Source organism: Budorcas taxicolor, chromosome 15 (assembly GCF_023091745.1).
Source record: "Budorcas taxicolor isolate Tak-1 chromosome 15, Takin1.1, whole genome shotgun sequence".
NCBI classification, from domain to species: Eukaryota; Metazoa; Chordata; class Mammalia; order Artiodactyla; family Bovidae; genus Budorcas; species Budorcas taxicolor.
Genome location: NC_068924.1, coordinates 28,024,986 through 28,044,801, shown reverse-complemented (window position 1 = coordinate 28,044,801; position 19,816 = coordinate 28,024,986). Strand labels below are relative to the sequence as shown.

The window sequence follows — 19,816 nt, the reverse complement described above, 5'->3', positions numbered from 1 at the left end:
AGTTCTGGGGAGAGGGTTTATTAAGGATCTCACTGTGGGTTCTCTGTAGAAGAAGCACCTGGAAAACTAGGGCTTGGAGGCTAGGACTGAGAACCAGTTCTCTGCCCCCACATCAGAGTTCCCATCGTGAAAGATGACCTGGGAGACCTAGTTGGAAGATGATGGACATGGTTTATCATTGAGTTGTGTGACTTTATGCAAATGTGAGCTTCCCTTAGACTTCAATAGACAGCGTCATTTATTCAAAGAATATTCATCGAGTTTTTATTATGTGCCAGACACCCAGACAAGATCCCTGTTGTGGGACAATCTCTGGTATGGTGTGGGCGAGAGAGGCTTTAACCAATAATCACAGCGCTGTGTGATGTGTAATGGAAAGAATATGTGGGAAGCATTATGTACACACAACAGAGAGGGTGCCTGACTGCACTTGGAGGTCAGCAGAGCAATGGAGGAAGAGCACCCACAAAGGCAAGCTTGCATGTAAGGGCGTCCCATGTCCTAGAAACGCACCACAGTGCCACACAGATAGCAGTCCATGGATCACACAGAGCAGAATCACCTGGGGTGCTTGTTAAAATGCACCCTGAAATCAAAATCTCTGGAATTAGGATTTCAAACACTTAACAACACCCCAGGGTGGTTCTTAGGCACACTCTGGTCTAAGGAGCTAAATGGTTCTCAGGCTTTAGTGTGCAAACCCATAACATGGAGATCATTAAAATGAAGAGCATGGCTCAGCAGGTCTGGAAGGGGATGCTGCTGCTGTAGGTCCGTGGATCACAGTCCGGACAGGAAAGGGCTCAGTCCATGTTCCTCAAACTCCAGAGTGCAGCGGGATCACCTGGAGAGCCTGTTAAAACACAGAACCAGAACTGTTGATTCAGTGGGTCTGAGACAGGGCCCCCAGATTTGCATTTGTAACAAATTCCCAGGCAGTGCTAACATTGTCCCCTGAGATGGGACCATATTTTCAAAACTACTGGGCTAGTGTGTAAGGTGAGTGGGGGGAGTAGTGGAATATGTGGGTGGGGTCTGAGATCATTGGATTTTAACTGCCTCTGGCCTCTGCAGCAGGGCTGGCTGGGACTCTCATGCAGGCCCGGGGACCAGGGGTGGGCGCTTTCTCAAGGTGGTTCATTCCTCTCCCCTCTCCTCCCTTGCAGTGCTTACTGGACAACCAAAGTGGCCAATAGGAATGTTGGCAGCAGTTTCTCAGTCTCCGAATTTAACTCCACCATCCAGGAGAGCACCTACACGTACGTGGGGTGGGCAAGGCTATCTGCTGCCTCCAGGAGTCCTTCGTGAATGTCCAGAGCATCTCAGAAACAGCTCTCGTTCACTACCTGCCTCCTGAGTTGGAAGTCATCAAAACTTGGTGCACAGAGCACCTCGAAGTCAGGGGGGCCCAAAGAATTTACCTGGTTGCCAAAGACAATGAATAAACCGTGGGGCCACTGATCAGCCTGATGTTAGGACTGAAAGCTGCTGCAGGGAGGGCTCTTGGGGTGGAGGGGGAGAAACATCGCTGGGGTGGCAGTGGGGAGGGGGAGTGCCAGGTGCAGGGAGTCAGGGGCAGGGAGGCCCATCTGGGGAGCTTCACCCTCTCTTTCACGCCGGGCCTCGCCACCTGTCACTCTGCACTGCAGCTGCTCTCGTCCCAATGCCACTGGGTGGAGAGGGATGGGGGGCTCTCCAACAGCTAGCAGTGTTTACCCTGGGGAGAGGAGAGAAGAAACCAGGCTGTGAGAGAAAAGGGCGTGGAGAGGGAAGGAAGGCAAATGAGCTTCCTCCTGGATTCCTGCTTTGTGCTGGGTGGTTCACGTGCTGCACTGCTGGTAGAGGGTTGAGCAAGTGTCAGAGGAGAGCTGAGCCACATGTTTAGCTGCAGAAAGATGCTGGGACAGTGAAGTCATGAGTTCAGAAGACATGACCTAGCCTGTATGTGCAACCTGCCACAGAAAAACTGGGAGATGGGGAGAAGGGTGGGGCTGGTTCGCACTAAGCCATCCCTGTCTCTAGAGAAAGCACAGGAAGGGTCTGTCCTACTGGGAGGGAGAAAGGTCAGAATCTCCACCTTCTTGTGCAAAGGGGATAGGATAGAACTTAGCAGGGGCCAATCATGGAAGGCTTCCTGGAGGCAGTGGCTGATGTGCCCTTTTCTCAACTTTTGTGTCTTCTCCTGCAGGTCTGATTGCCCTTCCCAGCAGTATGTCGCTCTACAGTGTTCCCGTAAGAAGATGCTCTTCCTCCTGGATTGTGGCCTGTGTGGGGTGGGAGTCAGGGGACAGAGGGATGGAATCCCTGTGAGGAAGAGAGCCAACCCTGGGGATCAGAGCCAGGAAGAGGGGCTTGAGCAGCAGGCCTGTTTCAGGGCCAGGGTGCCTGCAAGTCATCTGGATAGACACTTTCAGGGCAGCATTTCCCCTTCTGACTCTGCCCAGCCCAGCAACCTCATCATTCAAGTGTCTTGGATTCTGGGCAGGGGGCAGAGGATTGAGAGAGCATGTCAGAGCTCATGGTAGGTGAAGAGCTGGTATTGAATCTTGGCTCTGACCACAGGGCCCAAACCGTTAACCAGTCCACGAGTGCTGTGTCCTCACGATGAACAGGTGGGGTGCCCCCCTGAGCAAGTGGGCACAGTGCTATGGACAGAGCCCCCTCAGACCACCGCTGGCTCTTCACTCTCTCCTCCTTCAAAGGAGAAAGGAAACTCTGTGCATGATCTCAGGGGATGACTCACTCTGGAACATGTTTGGAAATGTTCCCCTGGGGCACAGGGTGCCCAACAGCACTAAATGACCCCCTGAGAAACCATGTGAGCACCAACTACTTGTGCATCATGGGAAGGAATTTTCTTCTTCGTTTTGAAATGATCCAAATCACATTGCTCATCAGTTCAGGGTTGTGTTAGACTTCGTCTGTTTTCCAAAGCTCTTGACAGCAGCCCTGGGGTTCACCATTGTGACCCTAACGCCTGGCACATCACCCAAAGCAGGGGGTGTTTAGGAAGCATTTGTTGAATTACTAGCACAATAAATGCGTGGGAGGAAAGAGGATATTTCCTAGGATCAGACTTTCTACTGGATGATCCCAGAAAGCTAACCCACCATGTGGGAGCTCTGTGTTGGCGGGAAATAGCTGTGCCGAATCAGATTAAGTGGGCAAAGTGGCCTCCGTGGGTGGGTGGTGCCCTCATGCCTGAGCTTCTCTGGGCCTAGGAGCATGGTAGCAGCTCTAAGAAAAGCCGACTTCATAGTTCATCTCTTCTGCTTCTCTCCAGACTGTGGACTGAGGGCCATGACTGGGCGGATCGTGGGAGGGGCGCTGGCCCCAGAAAGCAAGTGGCCTTGGCAAGTTAGCCTGCAGTTCTCCCATACCCACATTTGTGGGGGCACGCTGATCGATGCCCAGTGGATTCTCACTGCTGCCCACTGCTTCTTTATGTAAGTGCCCAGGGGCGCCATGATGCGACATGGCTGAGGGTCTGGACGCCAGGAAGGGCTGAGGGCAGACTGACTTCTCTCTGTGGAGGGGGACTTTGGTTGCAAGCCTGGCCCCGAGGACTGGGCGGCACATGTGTGGTGAGGACCATGATTCGGTCCTGGGAGTGTGAATTGGGGTTACTTATCCTGAGTCAGTGCAGAGTGAGAAAATACCATTGCTGGCTTCAGGGGAGAGAGAGGGGAAGGTAGACAGGAGGAATTGGGAGCCTGCCCTAAAGAACAGGGTGAAATAAAGAGGTTTGGGGCTTGTGGCTGCTTTCAAAACCTGGAAGTTACAGAAGAGGAGCTGGAGACATTGGGAATGCTGTCCCGGGAACTGCGGGCAAGACAGAGCAGTCAGCTTTCGACAGGCACCAGCCAGGCTTGTCCTTCGAGTTGGTGGACAGGAAAGGGCTGGGAGATGAGGCCTCAAGGGCACCGGCTTCCCCAGCAGTGAGTCTTCAGTGGGTCACTTTGTCCTGTCGAAAGCCTCATTTCTGCTGAGAATACTACCACTGAGATGTGTCCCGTCCACTTCACTGGATCCTTGGTGGCATCCAGAGGAGACAGTGGGGCCAGTGGTTCCAGAAGTCTTACTCGTCTCCTCCCATTCTCCATTTAAAAATTTTATTTATTTATTCATTTATGGCTCCACTGGGTCGTCATTGCTGCATGTGGGCTTTCTCTAGTTTCAGCGAGCCAGGGCTACTCTCTAGTTGCGATGCATGGGCTTCTCATTGAGGTGGCTTCTCTTGCTGCGGAGCAGTGCTGGGGCTTCAATAGCTGTGGCATGTAGAGTTGTGGTTCCCAGGCTCTAAAGCGCAGGCTCAACAGATATGGCACATGGGCTTAGCTGCTCCTCAGCATGTGGGATCTTCCTGGACTGGGGATCGAACCTGTGTCTCCTGTATTGTGGCTTTACCACTGAGCCACCAAGGAAGCCCCCATTTTCTATTGTAAGGTACAGAACCACCAGTTCAGAGCAGCTTTCTGAAAGTAGAGGATTGTTCTAGACCCCTGGGCTAAGATAGAGTGCCCCCTCCAGAGGTCACTTCATCCATCCTCCTGCCTCCAAGCTGGTGCTCTGGCTGAAGCTCCTTGTGTGCAGCAGATGTTGCCAGGACCTCTGCCAGGTGGTAACTGGCCCGTGCTCTCTGTGGCCTTGGCAGTACCCGGGAGAAGATCCTGGAGGGCTGGAAGGTGTACGTGGGCACCAACGACCTGCACCACCTGCCCGAGTCAGCCTCCGTCGCCCAGATCATCATCAACAGCAACTACTCAGATGACCAGGATGACTATGACATCGCCCTCATGCGGCTCTCCAAGCCCCTGACCCTGTCCGGTGAGTGAGCCCCCTGCTCAGCCGGCACCCCTCGGTGCCGAGCCTTTGCGCTTAGCAGCATCCACAAACCCATCCCAGGGTCCAGAGCTTCAGCATGGCAAATGTCAGTCTTCGAGATCATTTGGTGGAACTATATTACAGTTGGGAGAACTGAGACCGGGAGGTTGGAAATAAACTTGCCCCAGTGACTCCTCTTCTATTGCAAATTGGTGACAGAGCCAGGGTTTAGGTTCTGGGCTTCATTAAGATAAACAGATCGAATTGTTTCACTGGTATATCCAGCACTTAACAGAGGCCAGACACCATGGTAAGTGTTTTACATCTACAATTTCATATACTCTTCACTACCAGATCCTGTGAAGCAGGTACTACTATTAGCTTCATTTTCCCTTTGAGAAGACCGTTAGAGAGAGATTATTTCCCGAGGTCATGAAGTAATAAGGAGCAGCTTCAGGACTGGGTCCAGGTGGGTCTGCCTCACAGGCAATGTTCTTCCCACGCTGCTCTGTGCTGGCAAATTGCCAACACCGAAGTTGCGAACACAAGCAAAATACCTACGCAACCAAACAGCCAACTGCTCAAAGGATGGAGCTGAGACCTTGAGAACTAAATGGGGCTACAGAAAGGAAATGCTACCGAAATTCTCAGGAGGAGATCAGTTTTCGTTCATTAGTTCATCCGCCCATTTGTTCAGGTATCAAATACAGTGTGTCTACTACCTAGCGGCTCTGCAGTTCCCCCTGCAAAGAGAACAACAGCCGCTTAGAAGCTAGTGATGTGATGTCAGGGGCCACCGCGGGAGCGGGGTATGGTGGCACAGATGTGGGCACCTAATCAGTCTTGGCAGGCTAGAGAGGCTTCCGGAAGCCTCGGAGGGCTCTTTGGTTAATCCAGCCTTTCTGACGCTCTGGGCCTGTGAGCTGGCCTTTCCTGGCACATTAATTGCGGAGGCGGGGTTGGTCCTGAGTCAGAGCAGATAGCTCGTCAGAGTGGTGCGGGGAGGAGTCCAATCCCCAACACAAGATTCGGTTGGGTGGGGCCAACCCAGAGCCACGCCCACCTCCAGCCACGCCCACCCTGCGGGCCCTCTCTGCCCTCTGCCTGCCACCCCCCACCCCCCACCCCGCCCCCAACATCCTTGTCTGCGGATCCTCGGACTGTGAGGGGAGGGGTGCCCTACTGCCCCTGCCTTGCCCCCCTCATGCACACATAAAAGGGGGCAGGCAGTCTGCAGGACCAAAACAGGTCTTCCAACCTTGTCAAACACAGACTCCATTTGGCTAACCATCCGGACCTCACTTGCCATCAACTCAAACCCCCATTAATATTATCTGAAATTCCAAATCTAATTAAATAATTTGTAAAATGAAATTTAAGTTATTATAGCATTATATATGCTTTTCAGACTACAGCAGTCCCTCCCTATACTCTGATAGCCACCCCTCCCTGCCCCCCACTTCTGGTCAAGAAGCATCTTTGTAGCATCATAAATCACAGCTAGGATTTGTGTAGTCCTGAGGTCAGACCATGTGCCCTGATTTTTGGTTTAGAAATCAGAGCAGATTTTCTTAAACTGCCTGGTAGACTGAGCACTTTGAAGTCACTGTACTAGCTGAGAAAGCTTGTGAAAACTCACAGATAAATTTAATTACTCTATAAAAACACAAGTAGATATATACTAGTGTTACATGTTTTTAAGACTGTATGTCTCCAAAATAGGTATAGACTAATTTTTTTTTTTGGTATACAGTAGGTTCTTGTTATTTATTTTTTTAATTTATTTATTTATTTTATTGAAGGATAATTGCTTTACAGAATTTTGTTGATTTCTGTCAAACCTCAACATGAATCAGCTATAGGTATACATATATCCCCTTCCTTTTGAACTTCCCTTCCATCTCCTGCCCCATCCCACCCCTCTAGGTTGATACAGAGCCCCTGTTTGAGTTTCCTTAGCCATACAGAGAATTCCCGTTGGCTTATCTATTTTACATATGGTAATGTAAGTTTCCATGTTACTCTCTCCATACATCCCACCCTCTCCTCCCCTCTCCACAGGTCCATAAGTCTATTCTCTACATCTGTTTCTCCATTGCTGCTCTGCAAGTAAATTCTTCAGTACCATTTTTCTAGATTCCATATATATGCATTAGAATATGATATTTATCTTTCTCTTTCTGACTCCACTCCATATAATAGGTTCTAAGTTTATCCATCTCATTAGAACTGACTCAAAGACGTTCCTTTTTATGGTTGAGTAATATTCCATTGTGTATATGTACCACAACTTCTCTATCCATTCATCTGTTGATGGACATCTAGGTTGCTTCCATGTTCTAGCTATTGTAAATAGTGCTGCAATGAACAATGGGATATATGTGTCTTTTTCAATTTTGGTTTCCTCAGGGTATATGCCTAGGAGTGGAATTGCTGGGTCATATGGTTGGACATGACTGAAGCGACTTAGCAGCAGCAGCAGCATGGTGGTTTTATTCCTAGTTTTTTAAGGAATCTCCATACTGTTTTCCATAGTGGCTGTATCAATTTACATTCCCACCAGCAGTGCAAGAGCATTCCCTTTTCTCCACATCCTCTCCAGCATTTATTGTTTGTAGACTTTTTGATGATGGCCATTCTGACCAGTATGATGTGATATCTCATTGTAGTCTTGATTTGCATTTCTCTAATTATGAGCAATGTTGAGCATCTTTTCATGTGTTTGTTAGCCATCTGTATGTTTTCTTTGGAGAAATGTTTGTTTTTCTGGTATTGAGTTGTATGAGCTGCTTATATATTTTGGAAATTAACCCTTGGTCAGTTGTTTCATTTGCTATTATTTTCTTGCATTCTGAGGGTTGTCTTTTCACCTTGCAGAAAGTTTCCTTTGCTGTGCAAAAGCTTTTTAGTTAATCAGGTCCCACTTGTTTACTTTTGTTTTTATTTCCATTACTTGAGGAGATGGGTCATAGAGTATCTCACTTTGATTTATGTCATCAAGTGTTCTGCCTATGTTTTCCTTTAAGAGTTTTGTTTCTGGTCTTACATTTAGGTCTTTAATCCGTTTTGAGTTTATCTTTGTGTATGGTGTTAGGAAGTGGTCTAATTTCATTCTTTTACATGTAGCTGTCCAGTTTTTCCAGCACCATTTACTGAAGAGGCTGTCTTTGCCCCACTGTATAGTCTTGCTTCCTTTGTCAAAAATAAGGTACCCATAGGTGCATGGGTTTATTTCTTGGCTTTCTATCTTGTACCATTGGTCTATATTTCTGTTTTTGTGCCAGTACCGTACTATCTTGATGACTGTAGCTTTGTAGTATAATCTAAAGTCAGGAAGCTTGATTCCTCCAGCTCCATTCTTCTTTCTTTCTCTTTCTTCTTTCTCAAGACTGCTTTGGCTATTCAGGGTCTTTTGTGTTTGCATATGAATTGTGAAATTTTTTGTTCTAGTTCTATGAAAAATGTCATTGGTAATTTGACAGGGATTGCTTTGAATCTGTAGAATGCATTTGATAGTATAGTCATTTTCACAATATTGATTCTTCCTACCCAGGAACATGGAATATCTCTCCATCTGTTTATGTCATCTTTGATTTCTTTCATCAGTGTCTTATAATTTTCTGTGTACAGTTCTTTCATCTCCTTAGGTAAGTTTATGCCTAAATATTTAATTCTCTTTGTTGCAATGGTGAATGGGATTGACTTCTTAATTTCTGTTTCTGATTTTATATTGTTAGTATATAGAAATGCAAGTGATTTCTGTGTATTGATTTTATATCCTGCAACTTTGCTAAATTCACTGATTAGCTCTAGTAATTTTCTGTTACTATCTTTAGGGTTTTCTATGTACGGTATCATGTCATCTGCAAACAGTGAGAGATTTACTTCTTCTTTTCTGATCTGGATTCCTTTTATTTCTTTTGCTTCTCTGATTGCTGCAGCTAGGACTTCCAGAGCTATGTTGAATAATTTTGGGGAAAGTGGACACCCTTGTCTTGTTCCTGATCTTAGGAGGAATGCTTTCAGAGGCATAAACTATTTTAAGTCATATTTTGTGGTTTTGGTTGTTAATTAGTGCCATGCCTTCATTTATTTTTTGTTTGTTTACACTCTAGCAGATAAATGTGTTAGACTCCCAATTTATAGGAAAAAAAATTTTACATTTATCCTCCCTCCCTCCCTGTCTGCCCCCTCCCTCCCTTCCTCCTTCCCTCCTCCTCCTTCCTAAGAGCACTTTATATGTATCAGGCACAACTCTAGGTACAGGAACCTGCAGCATGCATAACAATTATGAACACGGCAAATATCCTCTCTAGGGCTTCCTCAGTGGCTCAGGGGTAAAGAATCTGCCTGAAATGCAGGAGACTTAGAGTCATGAGACTTTGATCCCTGGGTCATGAAAATCCCCTGGAGAAGAAAAGGGCAACCCACTCCAGCATTCTTGTTTGGGAAATCCCTTGGACAGAGGAGCCTGGTGGGCCACAGTCCATAGGGTCGCAAAAGGGTCAGACTAAGCCACTAAACAACAGCAAATATCCTTTCTATCAACTCTTTTCCTCTTGTAAACTGGTCGATGCTCTAATCCACAGGGGAACACTAGTCCTCAGAGGGAACTTATGAACTGATGCACAGTAGCACCTTCTATACGATTCTGAGTGCGGGAGCGAGTGAGCAGCAGTTTAGTGGGCTGTGCCTCTAGGGATTCACTCTTCCCACTTGGAGAGGTTGTCTCACCCTGGAGGGAGAGTTTCAGGCCCTGGCTAACCAGGGGTGCCCTCTCCAGACCAAGCAGGACCCACCACTGACACATCATGGCAGTAATACCTGGCATTTAGCCGGTGCTGCATCTTGCTCTGGGGGACAGATGTGGAAGAGACTCAGCGAGGACAGCTGCTCTTGGAGTGGAGACACCCTCAGCCACCCAGTGTCAGCTTGGCACAGGGAAGCTCCAAGGCACATGCATATGCCCACATGGCACCCACTGAAAAGTCAGAATGTCTGGGGGACTCAGAGTACGCTGAAGACTGGAGGGTCAAGATGAAGTGACTGAGTTTCTTGCCTGGTCAATTGAAGGCCTTGAAAGATTCAGGAGCACTCTATGGGGAAGGAGGATGTCCTAGGATGTTGGCACTCCTGTCCCTCCACACACCCCTCCAAAACATCCAGCCTCTTCCCTTCGCTGATGTCTTGAGGTCTTGTCGCAGCTCATGTCCACCCTGCCTGCCTCCCCATGCATGGACAGACCTTCGGCCTCAATGAGATCTGCTGGATCACAGGCTTTGGCAAGACCAAGGAGACAGATGGTGAGAGGCAGATGCTAGACTGTGTGTGTGTGTGTGTGTGTGTGTGTGTGTTTGACTTATACATGTGTTTCTTTTCTTTTCTCTTTTACTTGTATTTTTTTGTGGCTTTTATTTTCAGGCCATAAGTTGTGTTTCTTCAGGATCTTCTGGGGTATCTTTTTCTTCTGTGCAACCTCCACTTCTAGTTTAGGAAAATCTGCCCTTTTTTTAGTAAGGATCATCTCCATGTGGCAGGGAGAGCTCATGTATGGGTTGATTCGACCCATAAGCTCTGTAAGTCCTGTGTTCCATCTTGAGGGCTTTGCTCACTTGGGTGTACTCAATGACCAGAGAATCTGTATCTAAGCCCTTAAGTTCAGCATTACTCTCTGTAGTTTTGAGCACGTGCCATAAAAACTCAGCGCTCTTCTTGGGCCACTGATTCTTTCCAGCCCCACTGTTTGACCTGAGCACACGTATCAGCTCCATTATTGTGATGACGGAATGGAACACGCTGATTCTTCAAAGTGACACCCTTCAGATACTTGGTGGTTTTTCAGATATGCATACCTTTAATGGCCTGGGCAGTTTCATCAGTGTTCTTAGAGTGAACATGAGGATTTGAACCTCTTGATTTGCACAGTTTTGTGGTGTTTTCTGGATCAAGTGAATAGTGAACCATTTTTAGAGGTCACCTCAGGTTGCTTATCAGAAAAACTATACATGTGCTTCTGTGTATGGGGTGATATGTAGGGGTATAGAGATGAGGGTCTACCTAGATGAGGGTTTGGGTATATAGATTCATGGGCCTGGATGTGAATGTGTGTATATATACACCTGCATATACATCAAAGCTGGGCTTCCCTGGTGGTTCAGTGGTAAAGAGTCTTCCGGCAATGCAGCACACACAGGTTCAATCACTGGGTTGGGAACATGCCCTGGAGGACAGCATGGCAACCCACTCCAGTATTCTTGCTGGGAATTCTTGCGTGGACAGAGGAGCCTGGTGGGCTATCAGTCCGTACGGTTGCAAAGAGTTGGGCATGACTGAAGTGATAGCATGCATGCAGGTGTGCTATAGGGTAAGCACCGGGTTGGGCATTTTTCCTAATTTGGTGTCCAGAAGCCTGCTGGTGATGATCAGGGGGGCTTTTGGCAATGGTTACAATGGGACTCAATCAGTTTTGGAGGTGGCCTTGGTTCTGGGCTCCATGTCTGTGGCCTTGGTGCAAAGCCTTTGCACCTGTGATCTTGGGATAGGACTCCACAGATTATGTTAATAACCTCATCTAGAAAGAGTCAATAGACTGAGCCTAAAGCTATAGTTGATGAAGAAATGAAGAAGCAGCAGCCACTCATTCTGGCTGGAAGAGGGGGCTCATTGGTCCTTTTGTGATGTGGCCTACTTTGTTTTTGTCTGGGCTGAAACAAGGTTAGAAAGTGGTTTGGTCTTCCCTCACTTCATCGTGATTACTGGGCGGCCTTATCTGGTGTCAGTTCTGTCGGATTGTGGATACTGGGCAGGAAAGAACAGCAGTCAGCTGGCCTTGCCATGAGACTCGTGAGACTGGCCACTGCAGGTGTCAAGACCTTGCTCGTGGGATGAAGTGACTGGCTGGGAGCAGCCTTGTTCTGACCTTAGCTCTCTAACTGAGTACTTGGGTGACTGTGTATGCCTGCCCAGTCGCTTCAGTCGTGTCTGACTCTCTGCAACCCTATGGACTGTAGCCCACCAGGCTCCTCTGTCCATGGGATTCTCCAGGCAAGAATACTGGAGTGGGTAGCCATGTGCTCCTCCAGGGGATCTTCCTGACCCAGGGATCAAACCTGCATCTCTTATGCCTCCTGCATTGGCAGGTGGGTTCTTTACCACTAGTGCCACCCGAGACTGTGGGCAAGTCCTTCTTCAGCCCCAGATTTCTCCTTCTGTAAGTGGGTTCATCACACCTGCTCTCCTTAAAGCACATCATTTAAAGCACCCAAAGGCAAATGAAGTGATCTCTTGTGTTGACTGAAAAGTTCTTTCGGGTTTTCCGTCCTATCTTTTCTGTTTTGAATACAGAAAAGCATTGTGCGCGTGTAAGGCAGCCTGATAGGCTTGTGTGTGTGTCTCTGCGTGTGTGTCTCTGTTCTGTGTAGTGACTTGTGTCTGATGTGAGGCTGTGTGTGCCCCTGTGACGTGGGTGGCCCACCATGGGAATGGTGCCCTCCACGCCTGGAAGGTTGCCAGTCTGGGGCCTGGGCTGGGCGGCTGGAAGGCCTCAGAGCCGCCCGGAGTCTCACTCCCTTCCCGCCCTCTCTCTCCTCCACCCCACCGCGCTGAAGAGAGGACTTCCCCTTTTCTCCGGGAGGTGCAGGTCAACCTCATTGATTTCAAGAAGTGCAACGACTACTTGGTCTACGACAGCTACCTTACCCCGAGGATGATGTGCGCAGGGGACCTGCGAGGAGGCAGAGACTCCTGCCAGGTGGGCTTGCTTCTGCGTGGGGCTCAGGTCCTGGGACCCAGAGGGAAGGGAGGAGGGAGAGTCGGGGGCCCACCGTTTCCTGCGCAAGGGCCACCTTTCCCACACTGCTGATGTGCATGCTCCCTCGCAGGGAGACAGCGGGGGGCCTCTGGTCTGCGAGCAGAACGGCCGCTGGTACCTGGCAGGAGTCACCAGCTGGGGCACGGGCTGCGGCCAGAGGAACAAACCCGGCGTGTACACCAAGGTGACAGAAGTGCTCCCCTGGATATACAGCAAGATGGAGGTGAGAGCCCTGCTGGGGGCATGCTCCTGGCAGGCAGGGACCCCCAAAGGTGGGGTGCCTGGAAGCGAGCCTGGCCTTTCCCCGGGGTCTCAGCCAGGTCTCCGCACCGCCTGCCTTTGGGGGGCGTTCAGAAGTTGCCAGGAGAGGACAGGACAGGTGTCAAATGTTAGCCAACCCTAGCTGCCTGGACTTCTTCCCCTCCTTTTCCTCCTGCAAAACAGAGCTCAGAGGGTTGGAAAGGGGCGAGGGCCGGCCCCCAGGATCCCTCTCCTCTCCCCAGTGATGGACAGTTGTGAATTCACACACGGAGTTGGGGAGGCCTCCCCTCCTTGGCAGGAGGTTGGTCTCCCAGGAAACTGGGCATCGGGAAGGAGAGGTCTACCCCACCTCTGCTGACCCAGTCCAGCCCCTGCCTCCCCTGGACCCCCATCCTTCCTGTAGCTGTGCCCGCCCTTCCCTTCTCCACCCAGGCAGTGAGAGCTCAGGTAGAGGTGGGGAAGGCAGCTCCGGAAATCCAGGGTAGCGGGTCTCTAAGAAACCACTTCCATCTTGTCCCCTTGGCTGCCCCTCTTCTCTGAGGGGCAGTGCCCGGTGGCAGCTGGGCTGAACTTTAGGCTCTGAGCCCGCATCCTGCCCTGTGCACGCCCAGCCCAGCTTCACTCTGTTCTCTCTCTTCTTGTCCTCAGAGGGAGGTGCGCTTCCGGAAATCATAAGCAGCTGTCCTGCGCCAGCTCACAGAGTCCGCCGTGAAGACTCTGGCCAAAGGGACCAGGCCATTTGCAACCTCCTCTGGGCTAAAGGCCACCAGACACCATCGTTACTGCCACCTCCACTGTCTGCTCCCTCTGTGAATACACACGTGTGTGTGCATGTGTGTATGTTTACATGTGTGTGTCACTGCTCTCCCAAGGTCCTCAGAAATCAGGAGAGCTGTCAGCTCTTCCCATACCCCCGGCTGGAAATCACCTGAAGACAACCGTTTGGGCCCCATGAGGGGTTCCCCGACATGGAAGTGTCCGTCACGGATGGAGGAGGCGGAGCCCAGGGATGGTCTGGAAGGCCACGTCAGGAACTCTTGTTTCCGACCCTCACTGGAGACTAGTCCAGAACAGGCAGCCCCCTGTGGCCCAGCCATCACCGCCAGCAAGGGACAGTATCAGATTTCACAGAGTGCCTAGACCGCCTCTAGTGGGAAGATCTTCCCGTTGACCGTCGGCCCATCCCGCCCCCTCTCGGCCCTCTTGCTGGATGCTGAGAGGGGCCGCGCCATGGCTGTGCACGCTGACCACTCAGCACAGGGCTTGCAGTCTTCGTCCGGTCACAGGCTGTTGGAGGCAAACTTCATTTCATTTTTATATTCAAGTAATGGAAATAAATGTATTATTTAAAGGTTCTCCCAAAATTCCAGGAGCCAAGAGAGCTAGCCACTCAATCACCCCAAACACGCTGAGGGACTCCTGGCAGCTGTGTCCCCCTGGCATCCCGTGGAATGCTCTTGGCCTCAAGGGGCCAGATTAAGGGGCCCTTTGAGATACTCAGGGAAGCAAATCCATCACCAAGACGGCCACGCTGCTGCTGTATCTGAGGGCTGTATCCAAAGGAACCGATGCTGCTTCTCTGTTGGCCCAGGATGTCCTGGAACTTTGGAATTTCTTCTCAGCTTTCCTTATCTTTCACCTTCTCAGGGACACAGTGTTGCCATGGAAACTGCCTCAGAGAGAAAGCTGACTCTGTCCCCAGGCTGCTTCCAAACTGCTTTTAGGAAGGATCCGAGTTGCCGCTCCTGCTGGACATCAGTGAGTCTGGCCTCTGAGTCAGCTGAAGTCCCGGATCTTCCACATCCTTTTCTCTGGGGCACTTGGTCCTCCCGCTGTCTCCTGCCTCCCTTGGGCCTATCTGGTGGTGCTATGACTCCCAGAAGCGGGGTTGGAGCAGATCAGCCCAGCCCAGCTCAGGCAGGTGGCTGCTTGGGGGATAGACTGTTCTGGAAGAGCAGCTGGGATTGGCTAGCATGGCTCGGAAGGTTCTGAGGGGGCTGGTGATGTGTTATCAAGGCTGGGGTTGGGAACAGTGTTCATGTCCACAGCACCCCAGCAGTGATCTTCAACAATAAAAACTGTGTGACCCGAAAAATTGGTCATTGGATGTTTCAGTGGTACCCTGGGTAGAAAACTGAGGCTGTCTACCCAGATGCTCAGGCATCCTCAGTTTAGTTCTTAGTTTGGGTTCCTCAGCTTTGGGTTCTGCTCATTTAATCATGATTTATTTACCCACCATACTGGTGCCTGCCCTGTACCAGGAACTTATACCAGGCCCAGGAGGTACAAAAGCAACAGTGGTCCTCAGGAACTCAAGGTCATGACCCAGTGTGATGGAAGCTGTGAGTCAGTGTGGACACTATGCCTGGAACACAACTGGCAGCCTCACCAAAGAGGTCAGGGAAGGGTTCCCAGAGGAGGTGAGGTTTGAAATGACTCTTAAAGAGTACGTAAGTCTTCACCAAGCAGATGGGTGGGGGAAGAGCAGTCCAGCAGTCCTTTTTGCCTCCTTCCTCTTTCTCTGCCTCTGACTTTGCCAGCTCAGCAAAAGGCATGTTTACGAAGAAGCCCCAATGCTTACTCAACTGTTTCCAAGAGAATTGGATGGGTGGTTCCATCGGCCTCTTCTGAAAGATCTAGTCCTTCTTGCTCCGTACTTACTTTTCCTGCATTTAATATATTGACCTCTTTTATTTTATTGACCTCATTTAATATTACATTCCCACGATGAATGCCCAGCACCCACACCACCCCCACTACACACACTCATGCCTCTAGCCATGAGCACAGAATTCTCTAGGCCTGCCCGCATGGGCCTGGCCTCTGGACACCTCCAGAGTGTTTTTGCCTGGAGAATCCCAGGGATGGCAGAGCCTGGAGGGCTGCCGTCTATGGGGTCGCACAGAGTCGGACACGACTGAAGCGACTTAGCAGCAGCAGCAGCAGCAGCAGCAGCAGCAGAGTGTTTAATTCCCCCCGCCAGAGCCAAGGCAAATCCTTCCTCCAATCATTTTCTCGTTCCATCTGCATGATAAAGCATGAGGTGGGGGCATGTGCCAGGCCCGCTGGATGAGCAATAGGGGCAACACAACTGCTGTCACAGATCCCACAATTTCCCATGATCTCAGTGGCTTGACCCAATCAAAGCTTATGTCTCATCTATCGAAGGGTTCAATGAGGGTGTCTAGCCAATGGGAGCCTTGCTTCCACGTGGTTTTTCAGGGACTCAGAATTTTTCAGCCTAGTTGACTTTGTCATCTGCTTCCAGTGAGAGGACAGAGGAAAGAAAACGTGAAGAAGGCAGATCCATTTCTTAAACGCTCTGACTCAGGAGTGATCCATAGCACTTCACTCATATTTTATGGCTGTCCACATGTCACGTGGCACCAACTAGATCAAGTGGGAAAGGCCCTAAGAAAAGCGGTCCTGGGCAGTTCCCAGGCAGGAGCGAACCCTTGTTTTGGAGGATAACCAGCCATCTCTGTCTCCCAGAGGAAGCTGGTCAGATCCCCAAAACCAGGCCTTGGGGCAGAGAGTTAGGGCTTAGGCCTATTCTGTTCCTGTTTCCTAAGGAACCAAACCCTTTCGTTCCTCTCTTGGCTTCCTAGGGCAGAAATTGATTTGCAGGGGTGCAGGAGTATGTGCAAAGACCCTGATGCTGGGTTGAAAGCAGCATGAGATTGAGGGCAGGACGAGATGGTTGGATGGCATCACCGACTCAATGGACATGAGTTTGAGCAAGCTCTGGGAAATGGTGATGGACAGAGAAGCCTGGCCTGCTGCAGTCCATGGGGTCACAAAGAATCGGACGTGACTGAGCAACTGAACAAGGCATGTGCATGTTTGGGGGAGGTAAGAGAAAAAGCAATCTCTAAACAGAAAAAATAAAAGTATTCCTTAGGCCCAGGACATCTATAGAGGCTATAAACTCATAAGGACTTCCCTTGTGGTGCAGCGGATAGGAATCCGCCTGCCAATGCAGGGGACACAGGTTTGATCCCTGGTCCCGGAAGATTCCACATGCTGCAGAGCAGCTAAGCCCTTGCACCACAACTGCTGAGCCCAAATGCTACAACTACTGCAGCCCTCTAGCCTAGAGCCTGTGCTCCGCAGCAAGAGAAGCCACTGCAAAGAGCAACCCACGCACTGCAACAAAGAGGAGCCCCGTTCACTGCAACTAGAGAAACCCGTGTGCAGCAACGGAGTCCCAGTGCAACAAAAAATAAAAATAAATCATTAAGGAAGAGGCTGGGAGAATCTCAGGATTTCCAGCTAGACTAAGATACCTTAGCCATGTTGTGCTGCGTGCTAAGTCGCTTCAGTTGTGTCTGACTCTTTGCAACCCCATGGACTGGAGCCCTCCAGACTCCTCTGTTGATGGAATTTTCCAGGCAAGAACCCTGGAGTGGGTTGCCATGCCCTCCTCCAGGGGATCTTCCCAACCCAAGGACTGAACCCATGTTTCTTAAGTCTCCTGCATTGGCAGGTTCTTTACCACTAGTGCCACCTGGGAAGCCAAAGTACCTTAGAGATTTATATATAAAAAAAAGAAAAAACTCATGGAGGGTGGGTGATGGGACTTCCCAAATTGATCCAGAATCTCCAGGGAGATGGGTGTGTACTGAGGGGAGGGTTTGCTGGCGACACTGTCCTATGTTTGCTAGGTCCCAGGCATTCTCCAGGCACCAGTAAAACTCTCTGGCTTTGTCAGCTCTGTTGACAGCTGAATTTCCCTGGAAATTCCCCGCGGAGAGGGGCAGGGTCAAGTGAATGCTTCGGGAATGGGGCAGATGAAGATGACACTTTGGAGGAGCCAGTTACAGCCTCGCTGCCCATCCAGCTGCCTCTGGTGTTTGGTTAGGTTCCCAGGAGCTATTGTTGCCCATAATTGCTCAGCCAATGTTCTGATGAAATTGGAAGGACGTTGGGAGAGGCACATGGAGAGCTCCTCGTAACGATAATGATGAGGATAATGACAATAGCAGCTAGCCTTTGCTGTATGCCAGATGCTGTGCAACACTTGATGTGTGTTATCTCCTGTGAGCTTGGAGTACGCATTTCATGGCCTCTGTTTTACGGATGAGGAAACAGGGCCAAGAGAAGTGAAATAAGCTTCCCCCAAACTAACAGCTACTAAGGGGCAGAGCTGGACATTGAATCCAGGCTGACTGATGTTAAAAGCTGTTTTAAAAAACAGGTGGAGTCTTCCTAGCTGCCCCCTCCTGGGGTCTGCCATCTGGCTCTGTGGATCTTTCCGTTCTCTACCAGGTTTCCGCTGGGCGAGGGGCAGGGTGGGCAACACCTTGGGAGGATGGGCACATCCCTCAGAGAGTCACATGACCAGAACTTAGAGCAGGCAGTTTCTGGAACCTGGGACAAATGATTCATGGATGGGAGGAGGCCCCCTGGCACCTCCCGCACCCCCAGTCCCCAAAGGAATTGTTTCCCTCCCATGTCATGACACACCGCAGCTCCAGGATGCCTCCACGTCTCCTCGATGTGTGTGGGTGACTCCAAGAAGCACGTGCCACTCATTCCCTACCTCCTCCGCTCTGGCTCAGGCTTCCTGTTCCCTGACACTGCCACCCATCCAGGGAGCAAGCTGCATACTGGTCCTACAGCGAGCCCACCCAGGGAACACGGAGGGCCATGCTCTGGAGATAAGCAGCTGGGATGGCCCAGGCAGGAGGCTTTATTAGATGAGTCCTTTGAGAAGGGAGGAGCACGGCTTGGCCTTTGGTCCTCCACGCTCAGTTCCTGCCAGCGAAATCAGTGGGTATGACAAACCATCTCTTCTGTCTAAGCCCCAAGTCCCAGAAGTTCTTCACTTTTCATATGAGGAAGGAGCCGGGAATCCTCTTTGAATGTTGTTGCTGTTGTTGTTTAGTTGCTAAGTCGTGTCTGACTCTTTTGCCACCCCGTGGAGTGTAGCCTGCCAGGCTCCTCTGTCCATGGGATTTCTCAAGCAAGAACACTGGAGTGGGTGGCTATTTCCTCCTCCAGGGGATGCTCCCAACCCGGAGATCGAACCCACATCTTCTACACTAGCAGGAGGATTCTTTACCACTGAGCCACCAGGGAAGCCCCTTCTTGGAATAATTCCTCCTAACTATGCTATGTTGCAGTGGAGAGAACCTTGGAGCTGGAAACCAAGCACCTGGAGGTACAAATTCCTCCAGGTACCTTCAGGCTCAGCCACTTGTTTGGCTCTCTGGTCTTGGGCAAGCCGATCTCTGCTTCCTCATATGTGAGAGGGGTGTATCCGGCCCACACGCTGGTGCAGAATGAGGTGGGAGGATGCATGTAAACGCACAGGGCAAAGTGATTGGCATATTATGATGTCTCAACAAATGTCAAATTTGAAACAAAAAGGATAGATCTTTCACCTCCATATCCCTTCACCCAGCAAATGTCATAGGAGAAGGGAATTTGACTATTATCTTCAGGGTTTAGGAACTTTCCTCTTAGTCTCCTAACAATGGGCTCATCTTCCAAGCAGATGACACTACCACCTGGGGTAGATGCCCTCCCCTACTGGTGGCTTCTCTAAGCCATGGCAATGCACTGAATTGAGCTCACTCAGCTCTCTCATTTACTGATGGGACCAGGATGGTTTCCTGTCCCTGGCCCTGCCCTGGTGGCATCTGACTGCTCAGCCAAAGAAGCTGACAATTCAGGGTCATGAGGGGACACGCATCTTTGTTCCTGGTGGACTCGTCCATCTACGGCCATCTGGCTCCTACCCCATCACGTCTGTGATTCACCACGTTGCCAAATCTGATGGAAGCGTTTTCAGTCCTCATCTTACCAGAGCTCTGAAACTGCACCATTTCACTCTCGAGTACTTCCTACTTTGTGAAACTGCTGCAACTTCTGTGGCATCAAGCTCTCCCAATTCTCCTCCTGACCTGTGGCTGTTCC

The 19,816-nt window shown here is 50.2% G+C and overlaps 1 protein-coding gene across 1 annotated transcript in view; it reads left to right on the top strand.

The window, feature by feature from the left end:
• The window catches only part of TMPRSS13 (transmembrane serine protease 13), a 31,730-nt gene extending 18,160 nt beyond the window's left edge, over positions 1 to 13,570 (top strand). Inside the window, exons 8-15 of the mRNA XM_052653037.1 lie at positions 1,167 to 1,259; positions 2,189 to 2,232; positions 3,284 to 3,446; positions 4,655 to 4,827; positions 10,029 to 10,127; positions 12,432 to 12,574; positions 12,705 to 12,857; positions 13,544 to 13,570. Of these exons, the coding sequence (XP_052508997.1) occupies positions 1,167 to 1,259; positions 2,189 to 2,232; positions 3,284 to 3,446; positions 4,655 to 4,827; positions 10,029 to 10,127; positions 12,432 to 12,574; positions 12,705 to 12,857; positions 13,544 to 13,570 (895 nt within the window). The remainder of the gene's footprint in view (positions 1 to 1,166; positions 1,260 to 2,188; positions 2,233 to 3,283; positions 3,447 to 4,654; positions 4,828 to 10,028; positions 10,128 to 12,431; positions 12,575 to 12,704; positions 12,858 to 13,543) is intronic.
• Positions 13,571 to 19,816: the final 6,246 nt, after the last annotated feature.